The sequence below is a fragment of the Zosterops lateralis genome (genome assembly GCF_965231275.1).
Source record: "Zosterops lateralis genome assembly, chromosome: 9".
NCBI lineage: Eukaryota > Metazoa > Chordata > Aves > Passeriformes > Zosteropidae > Zosterops > Zosterops lateralis.
Window position 1 is genome coordinate 23,817,290 of NC_139769.1, and position 12,663 is coordinate 23,829,952.

The window sequence follows — 12,663 nt, forward strand, 5'->3', positions numbered from 1 at the left end:
AAGAAAATGCAAAGTTAGGAAAATCCTCCAGGTTATGCTTAACTCTGGAACAGTTAAACTGGCAAGTTTTCAGGTAGTAAGCAAACTTAATAGTTCAAAATGAAAATTTAATATCTGAGAGGTTAGTATTTACTTTGTTTTTTGCATGTTTAGATTTAGAGCAGAGTAAATGTAGGTAGATAGGTAGATACATACATATATACATAGGTACATAGATAGATACACAGATAATGACATCACATCAACTCTCCAGATGATGTACTTCTGAATACCAGCCAGCCATGATGATATTTAAGAATTTAACTCTCAACTCCTCCAGGCAGCTTCAAAATTCCTCTGAAGAGCTCAAAACTGCTCCAAAACACTTTTATGCTGATCTGTGACTCCTACAGAGTTCTAAGTAGCTCTTCTCTCCTATGCTGTCAACACCATGAAGTAGCACTAAAACTGGATTTAAATGCTCAGGAAATCTTGCGGACTTTCTTTAAATGGCTCTATAGAGCACACTGAATTGTCTGTGAACTTGCAGGAATACACTGGTGCTTTGGTGGGGTGGAAGAGGTTGCAAGTGCTGCAACTAATGAGCCTGGAGAAAGAGAAATTACCCATGGGAATGGAAGAGTATAGAGAAATGGGATTTCTGGAAGAACAAGATGACCCTCTAAGGAAAGGGAAATATATGTGTTTTGTAAGGAGCTGCTAGTAAGGCCAAAACCCAGAGAGTGATCTTTGCATGCAAACAGCCCACAGTGAGCATATTTTGGAGTGGGGGAGGAATGCCACAGCCCCAAACTCCTGAGGTTATTATGTCAATACATGAAAAATGTGCTCCTGGATCACACAACGGGGGATTGTTCTCTCTGCAGGAACTGGATGTTCTCAAAACACACTCTAATGGAAAATCCGAAAGTGCACACTGAAGAAAATTAAAAAAAAAATATTTTTTTTGAAATTTATTTCTATGCATCTGTTCAGGGCAGTACCTTGTCTTATGGGATGCTGGTAGTCCACTGATCAGATCTGCTGGGAGCAGATTTGAATCCTGTCCCAGCTGCAGTTGTGGTGGGATGGGGAGGATTGTGCTGTGCCTGACTGCCATGGAGCCCACACTCCACAATGGACATGGTACATGGACACATCTGGTAAAACCACACGTTGGGCTGCATGCAGGGAGCAGAAAGCCTGAGCTCCATTTGTCTTTCTCACACAGGGACACGGATCCATCCCTGTGTCCCAGAGCAGGGACACTGCACTGTTACTGGGAGTGCTTCCAGCACCTCAGCATGGCTGAGAGGACATCAGGTGAGATATTTGGAAGAGGTTTCTCCGTGTGAGGACTGGGAGGTGCAGGCACAGGGTGCCCAGAGAAGCTGTGGCTGCCCCATCCCTGGAGGTGTCCAAGGCCAGGGCTTGGACCAACCTGGCATTGTGGAAAGTGTCCCTGCCAGTGGCAGAGGGTGGCACTAGGTGACCTTTTAAGGTCCCTTCCAACCCAAATCATTCCAAGATTTTGTCTCCATCCCGTTATTTACTAGCATTTAAAGGTTCATTTATTTATTTTTACCTTGAAGTTTGCACATAACGCTGGCTAAGCCAAAGCAGCCTCATCTCTCGCCAAAGCACGGGCAGCAGGGGGCTGTGCCGGGGGCTGCGGGGCGGGCACAGCACGGGCCGGGCGGGGATGGGCCGGGCACAGGGGCGCTGATGAGGAGGGTGCGGCTGGGCTGGACGGGGCTGGCCGTGCCGCCGTCACTGCTGTCGCTGTGGCCGCCCCTGTCCCGCCTCCTCCCGCCCGGCCGTTCCCGGCGCCCCGCGGACCGCGGTGAGGGTCATGGGGAGCCGGGACCGCCATCCTTCCCCCGGGATGGACCGGGGCGCTGCAGGACCGCCCTCCCTGCACGGCCCCCGGGGGTTACCCTCTCACAGGAGCACTCGAACAGAGATGGTAATGCCTTTTATACCTTTTCTTCCTCCCAAACAGCTCAATGACACCCCGAAAGAAGTTAACGGGTCTTGTAGCTGCAACCATCACTCCAATGACTCCGGATGGGTGAGCTGTCACAGTTGCACTGATTTCTGTTTCCTTCCACCCCTATTTTCCTTCTTTCTTATTTGCAACTGATCTGCTTGCTTGCTTGCTGCTGCTTCTTTTTTTTTTTTTTTTTTTTTTTTTTTTTTTAATCAGATCTCTGATGGGGTTGGGATAACTATTAAACTGGTCCCACTAAGACCAGAGTGAGATTCCCCCTGAAGTCTCTGCTTCCTTCTGTTGCCAGCAAGTGCCATGGCTCTGGGTTTGGAGAGTTTGTATCAGTCTCATATCTCCTTTTCTGTTGCTTTGTAGGTGCAAATTAAATCATAGTACAGTAGAGCATTGCAGTGTTTTCACATTTGTTAAGGAAAATTGCAGTCCTAGTTACAAAGGGCTCTTGAGACCTAGAAAATAATTGTCAGAATCTGAAGGCCTTTTAGACTTGTCTCTACCTTAGCTAAGTCATGCATGCAGTCATGTGTGTATGAGTGCATGGAATTAGACTAAACATGAAGAAAATACTGCAAAGACAGCACAGTTTTGAAAATAACATCAAATTGAAACTTGAAATTCAGCTTTCTTGAGAGCAGGAGTGGCAAGCAGAAGCCTCCTCACTGCTTTTTGATGTTGCAAGACCGAGTTGTTTGGAGTCAGCAGAGAACCCTGAGCTCTCGTGGGGGATGTGTCAGGATCTGCACGTGCTTTTGAGAGAGGCAGTGGAGATTTGCAGTACAGATTTCCAAAAGTGAACTCTACTTTAAGTGTTGAAAAACATGGCTCCATCCCGGTCATGGAACTCATTCCATTGCAGTCACTGCTTTGATTCTTGCTTTAAAGGATGCTTATTGCTGATTTTTTTTATTATTATTACTCAAATTTATTTAGAGAGTGACCTGAGCCCTCTGCCTGGACTGCATGGTCCCTGTCAGATATGTTCTGGGGAGGCATTTATAGGATTTTGAGTGTCGTGTAAAACCTATCAAGGCATCAGAATTGACTTCCAGACCATAGGTTTGGTCTGTATTTTTGACAAATGAAAACAACAGTGAAATATTATATACTAGTAAACAAAGTAAGTTTGTCTTGCATAGAAGATAACCCAAGAATTCTATTTCCCCTCTTTGCCAGGGAATTCTGCTGCTCTGCTCATCCTTTAATGAGAGAGAGGTCAAAGTCACATCCAGCGGATGCTGTTGCACTCTCTGTACCCAGCAGTTATAACCAGCCAGCAGTTTAACCATTTGCCAGCACTTGCACAAATAACTTTGTGCTCTCAAGAGAACTCCTGTTTCCCTCAAAAGAGGAAGAGGTTTCAGTGTGTCCCATTCTCTCATATCTCCCAAAAAAGTCCTTTGCTGTGACAAGCCTGCAGCAATTCCCAATAAAAGTTTGGAGCAGTGAACTACTTGTCAGGAGGAAGAGAAACTAAAAGAGAGAATTCAAGGCTGAGATGCTACCCTCAGATGTTAAACAGATGTTGAGAGTTTCTTACGTCTGGGTAATCTGTGTGTGTACAAATGCACGGCTTCAACATACATAGAGGTTTTTGGTTTCTTAATCACTAAGTTTAAAATAACTGTGAATGGGGACTTAATGGTTGCTTTGGTTCCTTTTATTGTAGAAAAATTAACCTCCCTGTGATCCGTCAGTATGTGGATTACCTAGTAAATGAGCAGAATGTCAAGAACGTTTTTGGTAAGTGACAGAAACTGCATCACAGCCCTTTTACCTGGATGGGAATCCTGTGGTATCTTATCTCATAGGAGCTGTAGGGGGAGGGAGTGTGAATGTGGGATCATCCTGGTCATTTATATTCACCAGTGGTACTTTATATTCACCTTAAGGGGTACTTAAGGCATCTGGTTTTGCCCACACCCCATTTCTGTGAGGGATAAAACAAGGTGCCTTCATAAGGTGACATTCCTAGAGGTGAATGGATAATGCTCTGTTGACAGAGAAGACTCATCTGAATGATTCTTCCCAACTCAAAAATGTTAGTTCTTGTCTTCAGTGAAACCAGTGTGTGTAGGTGAGGCCTCAGCCAGTGTGTTGTGTTTTGTTGTGTTGAAACAGTGAATGGCACAACAGGAGAAGGACTGTCCCTTAGCATCCAGGAGAGGAAGCAGTTGGCAGAAGAATGGATATGCCAGGGAAAAGACAAGTAAGTAACTGAGAGGGAATGGAGGATTCCAGATCTTATGTTACAATAATGCCTGATTGCAAAATGAAGTGTGCTGATGCCTTTGGGGGAATTTTTAGTATTTTGTTGGTGGGCTTTGTTCCCCAGCTCCTTTATCACAGAAGTGTTTTTTTTCCACTGCCAGTTAGTAGGTGTCTGTTCTTGCTGCTTACAGAGCTTGGGAGAGTCCTTCCCTTTGGTACACTGAGAGGTGGGGGATGAGAAAGGGCTTGGAAAAGAAGGGCTGTCCCCTTGGCTTAATCTTGAGAAGAAATGCAAATAAAGAGCATTTCAGAATCTTTTAATGTATTGCATTTTTGGTGTGATTGAAGCTGAGGTGTTAAATGCTTAACTGCTTCCCTAAAGGTGCAAAATTAGTAGCAGAAGAAAGAATTTAATCTGGATCTGCAACTGTGTATCCAATTGCAGCTTCATTCTCCCTTTCTTGTACCTGTCATAGCCTTGTACCTCTCACTGCTGCCTTTCTCTTGGATGCTGGGTCAGAGGGTGTGCGGAGGAGGAGCTGTTTTGGGGGAGAAGGATGATGAGGAGAAATAAACTGGTGTGAAGGATCCTGGCCTTCAGACCCTTAGGCTTTGTATCCATGTCTACCATGGATATGAAGGAGAAAAACAGCAGTGGGGTTGGTGGACTGGAACATGGAGGATTCCCTTCTCAGGAGCAGACAAGCAGTCAGAGGTGCTAGTGTGAGGTTGAGCTCTTCTGGTAGGTTTGCAGAGAAATAGGTTTAGAAAGTAAAAATTTACTTTGATTTCCTTTACTCTTCCCAGCCTCCCCTTAAATCCTTGATGTCTTGATTTCAATTTCCTAATAAAATGCTAAGATTCATCCCTCCTGACAGCCTTGCAAGGACAACAGCAAGAAGTCACATGTGATTCATGTTTACAAATGTGTTGTCTTTCTTCTACCACTGCTTGTCACTGTCAGCATTTTCTCCATGTTTCTGCTCATCAGGTCAACACAGGCTCAACTCTTCTTTTAGGTTCTTGTTCTGTGGCAGCCTGGTAGTTCACCATCACCAAAACCTCCCCAAAATCTTCTGAATTTGTTTTTTTGTGCAGATTGGACCACGTGATCATTCATGTGGGAGCACTGAATCTGCCAGAGTGCCAAGAGCTGGTGTGTATATGATATTTTTCACTCTGTATGTGATAAATAGAAGCAGATGTACCCTCAGATACTTTTCACTCTGTCTTTTATAGGCAAGACATGCAGCAGCCATAGGTGCTGGTGGCATTGCTGTCATAGCCCCCTTCTTCTTCAAACCCACAAACAAAGGTGAGTAGATGTGATTGCTGAGGCCTTTTTATTGTCCTCCCAACCTTCATCATAGATAAGGACTCAATGCTGTGTATTTTCTTTAAAAAATATTCTGATGATAATGTTAGCACACTGTAATGGAAAAGCAAAACCTACAAGAAGCATTTTTAAGGATGAAAGATAGCAGAATTGTAAGAAATGGGAAGAAATGGGAAGGATGTCTTTTGGGATGTATTTTGTTAGCCTTTTGTAAAAAGAAGAATTCCTTTTGGAAAGAATAGACTAGTTAACTAGTCTGTGTTCTGAATGGATAGTTTGGTGTTCACATTTAATCTGGGCCACACTAGGAAGCACTTGGTTGCATGCTGACCCTTGCTGGGCACTGGCCAAGTTGAGCAACTGCTGAAACACAGGTGTGGCTCTTGTTACTGAGGTGATCAGGTTTGGCTCTCTCTGTCTAAGTTACCTCAAAACTTGCAAACTGAGTATTTGTCCTTAAGATCCTGAAAATAACATAAAAGAACCACACGAAGTGGAGATTTGTAAAAGAAATATTAGAAGTTGTCTGAATGAATTTTGAATGATAATGTTCACATGAAAGCGCCAGAAGAAACCAGAGTAACTTGGCAGAATGGCTGATAGTGACAGCAAGGACACAGTCAGTGGCAATCAGGCTGGTACTCACAGAGGAATAGCACAAAAGTCAGCAGAAACCTTACTGAGAGTAGGATGGCAGTGAGGGTTCAGCACTGTTTTTGCCATTCTTCTTTCTGTGTCAATGAGAAAATTGCCTAAGACCTATGAAGGATGCAATGAGCAAGATTTATAGGAAGAATGTCAACCATAACAACACTTTAATTCCTAAAATGATGCAAAAAAAGGTAAAAAGTTGTCAAAACCCTGCTCATCATCCTCACCAAGCAATACCCCAGGGAGGTGAACATGAACTTGATCCCTGTTGCACACAAGTGATCCTGCTGAGTCCACTTGGCACACAGGTCTGGCACATGTGAGAGCATGCCTGAGTTACACCTGTAAGAGAATGAGTGGGAGCTAGTGAAACTGGTTTGGTTTAAAAGAAATATTGTCTTTCCCTTTCTTCTTTGCCTGTCCTTGTCCTCCCCTGATTTATGTCACATTTAATGTTTTATGACATGTTTTGTATGACTTGCTGTGTGTGGTGCACAAGCTGAGGCACAGAGGAGCTCCTCTTGACAGCTCCCACGCTGTGAATCTGAACTGTGTCTCCCTATGGATTGTTTCCTTCTCTTATGGAATATCTGATGGTTTCCTTCTAGATGAGCTGGTTGCTTTCTTACAGAAGGTTGCACTGGAAGCCCCTGAGGTGCCATTTTATTACTATCACATTCCTCCTCTGACGGGTGTGAAGAGTAAGTACAGAATACAGATCTTTGGTTATTTGCTCTGGAGAGGAGGTTATATGGTGTTTCTGAAAGCATGGACTTATATTTAATCTTAAATGTGTTGTTGCCGGTTCATTCCTAAACTTTTTCTGATCTGGTAAAAGATCTTACTCTTTGTTGTCTAACTCATTGTTTTAGAGCTGTATAGTTTACTAGGCTTAGGCTGAAAGTGATCAACTTGTAAAATATGAAGTCTTTCTCTTGGGGACGAGGCAGGAACTCTCCCAGAACAGGCCTGTGTTCCCTCATATGAGATTGCTGTTCTGCACAGTTCGTGTGGAAGAGTTGCTGGACGGGATAAAAGCACAGATCCCCACCTTCCAGGGTGTGAAGTTCAGTGACACGGACCTCTTGGACCTGGCACAGTGCATAAACAAGAATGAAACAGGAGAGTTTGAATTTCTTTATGGGGTGGATGAGGTAAGAAGCTTCTCTTAAAAGTAATTTCTTTTAAGGAACTCTCTTGCTTCAGCCTTGGGGAAGAAGTAACCCTGGACACTCAGTGCAAGGCAGTTTTGCTGCTCCCTGCCACCACCCTTTTTTTTCCTTGATTTTATTACATGAAGTAAAATTTTTACCTCTTTTTTTTTCTCCCTCCACCCCAAACTAGCAACTGTTGGGTGCACTGGCAATAGGGGCAAATGGAGCAGTTGGAAGGTCAGTATGCCTTGGATTCCTTCCCCTCACACATACACTATGCTGTTTTATCTTCCACTATCTGCATAGCATTTCCCTGGCTGTCTTCAGTCAGGGCAATGGAGGATTTTGCAGGATAGGGATGTTAGAGACAAACAGACACATAATCTAGCCCCAGTCCTAGTGATGGGACAGTCATATAACCCAGGATCTCAGAGTGTGTTCCTTTGGGTGATCATTGCTGTGGTTTCTAAGCTGACCCAAAGGTTTCAATGTACTTTTTATCCTCAGGGCAACTTTTGCAGTTGGTAAACACTTTATGTCTGCATTGGGTAAGGAACCAAGTCCCAGAGAGATAAAACTGTTAGTTCACATGAGCAGTCTGTGAGGTGCTGAGTTTCTAGTTTATCTTCTGCCCCTCATATCAGGCTGATTAGATGATTACTGTGTAATACTTTTGTTCCCATCTAGGCAATCCATTAAATGAACAAGCAACTGGAAAATTAAGTGACTGACTTTCCTTATTGCCCAATGATATCTTTTTATTTTTAGTTTTGCAAAGCAGTTCCATTTGGAAAGAACTGGGAAGAGAAATCAGTTCTTCCATGGAGCTTGACATACTTCAGTAGATTGACAGTAGATTGCACCACACATAAATTCCACAAATTTCTCTCATAATAATCACAGTGTCAACAGCAAAAGCCTGTGGTTACTTCTTTTGTTTCACTGGTTTTAAGTTCCTTCTTTGCATTTACCAATTCTATTTTTGGTTTGTTTGTTTCTTTGACAGCACCTACAACTATTTGGGCCGACAAACCAATCTGATGTTGCAAGCCTTTGCAAAGCCAGACTTTGCCTTGGCACAGCAGTATCAGGTACAGCCTCTCCCAGGCCTCACTGGGAGCAACCTTCTTTCTCTTTGAGCTTTACTGTGGTTGTTCTCTGTGTGGTTCTGTCATCCATACCAAGGCAGTTTTATTAAATAAAAGTTCTTTCATCTCCAACCCCCCTTTTTGTGACTCATCCCTCCTCACTTTTTTGACCATTCTTCACTACCTTTTAACCAAGACTTTTTAACCACTTACCCTTAATCACATCCATGCAAATGAGCAATAAGATATAAATATAGTAGCTTTAGATGCTTTTACACCTTCAAATTTGAGGGTGTTAATAAATTGCTATTGGTCTTTTCTAGTTTCTCACTGGGGAATTTCTCAGCTTTGTCATCAAACTGGGTAAGTAAACTGGGTAAACACTGCCTGTTTGCCTCGTTATGTCTAAAAGTGCAAATTTTCTGCTTCTCAAACTCTCATGTTGCTGTACTCTTAGAACTTCCTTCCTGAAAGATTTTGCAGTGAAAAACTGTTGCATCTGCTGTTTCCCAACTTAGTAGCAGTTGGGAGCTCAACAAAGGGAGCTGACCAAGCATCCCTGACAGATTCCTCTCCCTTCCTTCCTTCTGCTGTGAAATCTCACAGATTTAAAGCTGTGACTCTATGATTTACCATTGTTCTTATCCTGATTCTTTCTCTGGGTTGGTTTATTTGTTAGGTTTTTTCCTTCTGTGTCCAAAAGCTCATTTCCAGCTTTATTTATTTTCTGAAATGGTGGTGCCCAAGTAGAAGAATACTTCTGATACTTCTTTCTCCTGCCTTGCTGTAGTTAAACAGGAATTTTGTTGAAGGTTGTACAAGGCAAAATATTTTAAAATTGAATGATTTCTACAAACAAAATCAAGTTTAAATATTAAAAACAATTAAAACCAACAGAGTGGTTTAGGGAGACTGAAACAGACAGGAAATGTTTACATTAAATTATATCAGACATTTAATGAAGAGAACTGTTTACTGTGGGTTTGCTGTACATATGCAAGCCCTGATGAATCTCCTCAAGCTTTAGAGCCTGATGGTATTTCAAAGTCAGAGAAATTGCATTGTTTTTTAGCCTTAGAGAGGAAGAGGCAAACACTAAATATCCAGAGGTACGTAAGAAGCCATGAGCTATGGACAGAGAGCAGGATGTCACTACTCCCAAGGCTTGGCTCTCTGTGAGTCTGCATTGGGGGATGCTTACATATGAATAAATGTAGTAAGTAGGTGTAATTTTTACTACAGCGTCACTCCTGTCTGCAAGGACAGTTACCTCTTTTCAATTACCCTGTTCTCACTTCCAAGAAGTGCTTGAAGCTTGGTTGATACCGGATTACACAGAAAATCTGTACTGCTGCTTTTTTGGGCACCTGTATTGAGGCTGCTTTAAGGAAAATGGTCTGCAAATATCCTGATTTTGCTTTTGTCTGCCCAGGTTTTGGTGTTGCACAGACTAAAGCTGTAATGACTTTTGTTTCTGGCATTCCCATGGGACCTCCACGACTTCCACTTGTTGGTGCCTCCAGTGAGTTCATTGCCAAGGCCAAAGCCAAGCTGGACAGCATTGTGTGGCCTAATGGGAACTGATCATGGAGTCATGGAATCATTAAGGTTGAGGAAGACCTCTGAGATCATCAGGGCCAACCATAACCTGACACCCCTGGGCCCACCACTGAGCCACATCCCCAAGTGCCACATGTATGATGTTCACTTCCCTGTCGATCTGGAGGTTCCTTTTCTGGGACTCTCTGCCATATGGCACATCCCCCACATGATGGGCAGGATTTCTTTCTGGGAGCTGGCAATGTGCCCAAGCCCCTTCATGTTAGGGCTGGCTTTGGTGGGGCACATGTGGCCTGACATTTTACACTGCTCCCCTGGACCACTACTGACTGGGATTGTTTAATAAAAAAATAGAAAATTTTTCCCAGTTGGAGGGAAGGCTGATGACTTTTTCCTAGAAAAAAGGAAGATCTGTCTCTACCCCCTCTCAGCTGGATGGTGTTTTGTCCTCTCCATGAGGATATTACATTGTAGGTTTAAACAACAGTATGACACTATCAGGTTGCTCAGGCTGGTATCTGTTCATCAGTCACTGGGACATTGTCTGTGCATGTAAAATCTTGCTTCTGTCTGATCTCTGTGTTTATACACCTGAATGCAAGATTTAAAAAAAATCCCTTTTGTAACAGCAAGCTTTGGATCACTTATAAGCAGGTATTTCTCCATTTTTTTCCCCTTAGGACAGAAATAAAACCACAATTGAGCTGTGCACCTCCATGTGGCAATGCAGAATGCTGTCACCAGGTTAGGAAGGCATAGAATCACAGAAACCTAGAATGGTTTGGGATGGAAGGGACCTTAAAATCATCCCATTCCATTCCCTGCCATGGGCAGGGACACCTTGCACTGTCCCAGGTTGCTCCAAGCCCCATCCAACCTGGCCTTGGACACTTCCAGGGATCCAGGGGCAGCCACAGCTTCTCTGGGCACCCTGGGCCAAGGCCTCACCACCCTCCTATGGAAGAATTCCTTCCCAATATCCCAGCTAACCCTGCCCTCTGGCAGTGGGAAGTCATTCCCCTTGTCCTGTCACTTCAGGCCTTGTCCCTAGTCCCTCTCCAGCTCTCCTAGAGCCCCTTTGGGCACTGCAAGGGGCTCTAAGGTCTCACCTGAGCCTTCTTTTCTCCAGGCTGAATGGAGAAAAGCTCTCCATTCCCCAGGTCTCCCAGACTTGTCTCCAGAGCAGAGGGGCTCCAGTCTTTGGAGCATCCCCGAGTCCTTGAGTCCTTCTCTGGGCTCGCTCCTGAAAGGGTTAAAAGCACTGTGCCTGGGCACACTTGGGCAAGAATAAGACACATCATGACCAATACAGAAGCTACCAAACATTAAGCCAGAAGGTAAAGACACAGGAGGAAACTAGGCGAGAAATAGGGAACAAAGCTTGCATAAAATGAAGGACAGAGCTGGCTAAAACCAGCGAGGAAATCGCCGAAACAGCTAACGAGAGGCTGTGCGTGCCTGGGGGAGAAAGGTGAGAAGTGCAGGGCGAGGAAGACCCAGCCTTCATCAGGGGAGCGCGGAGGAAGAGCAGAGCCTTCCCCAGTGCCGCCACCAGAGCGCCCTGCGCCCCTGCTCCGCGGATTCTAGGGAATATTTGCATAACCACCCCTTTTCTCAGGAAAACAATGACTATGCACCAAGTATACACCCATATATTGTAGTTTGCTGCGTGCCTGTGTGTGCGCTGTCCGGAGCAGGATCCCCGGGCACCCGGCACGCTGAATAAAGCAAAGAGACACCTCTTGGGCTTTGTCTCTTGGCCCGGTTTGGGGCGGTTCACTCCAGCAGCTCCATGTCCTGATGCTGGGGAACATAGAGCTCTAGGCAGCTCTGCAGGTGGGGTCTCACCAGAGCAAGTCACCTCCTGTCAGATTGAAAAGTGCATTTTTTTGTGTGTCCTGGGCTGAACTCTTGCTGGTTGATGGTCCCTGTGGCTGACACACGAGGGGTCCCTGCCCTGACTGCTCCTCATGAAAACAATGATTGTAGGGGGGCTGGAAGGAGGGAAGAGAGATCCAGGATGTACTGGGGCACTTGAGTGGTTTTGCCACAACCAGTGGCACCACGGATGACAACAACAGAATTGTGATGGATTGCGTCCAGAATTTCACTTTCAAAATTCTTTAGAGGTAACGCCTCTCTCTCTTCTTGGATCTGGGGGAAAAAAAGTCCAGGATATTTCCAAAATCGCCAAAAATCAGCTTGTTCTCCTCCACATCTATGCTTTGCCTCACTTCTCTACACTTTGCCCTTACCCAAAGGAAAAACTGCCAAAGAACAAGTTGGTATTCTTTCCTGGCACAGCACAACTCACCCCCACATCCACCCCAGTGGAACATCCAGCACTTCTGAAAACGCTGTGTGTATTTGTGCTGAAATCCAGCCTTACACACTTGGTGTTACCTTCTGGAAATGAAGAGCAAGGATGGCAGGTCACCCAGGATGGCAGAAACACTCTTACCCTCTGTAATTCCTGATCCTGCTCCAGACGGTACAGGAAATCACTTTTCAGGTCCATGCTTATCTGCTCCGGAGTGAGCTGGAACTGCAAGACATTATTTGGAGGCTTTTGGACCCCTCTTCTTATCTACACCATAACTTCAGTATCACATCAGTCACACCAACATCATGATCCCAAATATCCATAAAGGATCCTTTCCTGCATGAATCTCTGCAATC

General features: G+C 44.5%; 1 protein-coding gene across 3 annotated transcripts; it reads left to right on the plus strand.

The window, feature by feature from the left end:
• The first annotated feature begins 1,740 nt into the window (after positions 1–1,740).
• NPL (N-acetylneuraminate pyruvate lyase) lies at positions 1,741–10,695 on the plus strand. 3 transcript variants are annotated; one of them, XM_083867192.1, is made up of 12 exons: positions 1,743–1,822; positions 1,982–2,050; positions 3,654–3,727; positions 4,106–4,193; positions 5,294–5,351; positions 5,435–5,510; positions 6,791–6,883; positions 7,188–7,336; positions 7,527–7,573; positions 8,343–8,427; positions 8,748–8,787; positions 9,857–10,695. In XM_083867192.1, the coding sequence occupies exons 2-12, from the start codon at positions 1,986–1,988 to the stop codon at positions 10,006–10,008; spliced, it is 927 nt and encodes a 308-aa protein (XP_083723318.1). In that variant the 5' UTR covers positions 1,743–1,822; positions 1,982–1,985; the 3' UTR covers positions 10,009–10,695. The 3 variants fall into 3 exon arrangements, with proteins under 3 accessions (XP_083723320.1, XP_083723318.1, XP_083723319.1); XM_083867194.1 differs by lacking the exon at positions 7,527–7,573 and having other exon boundaries at positions 1,741–1,822; positions 9,857–9,994; XM_083867193.1 differs by lacking the exons at positions 1,743–1,822; positions 1,982–2,050 and adding an exon at positions 3,257–3,508.
• Positions 10,696–12,663: the final 1,968 nt, after the last annotated feature.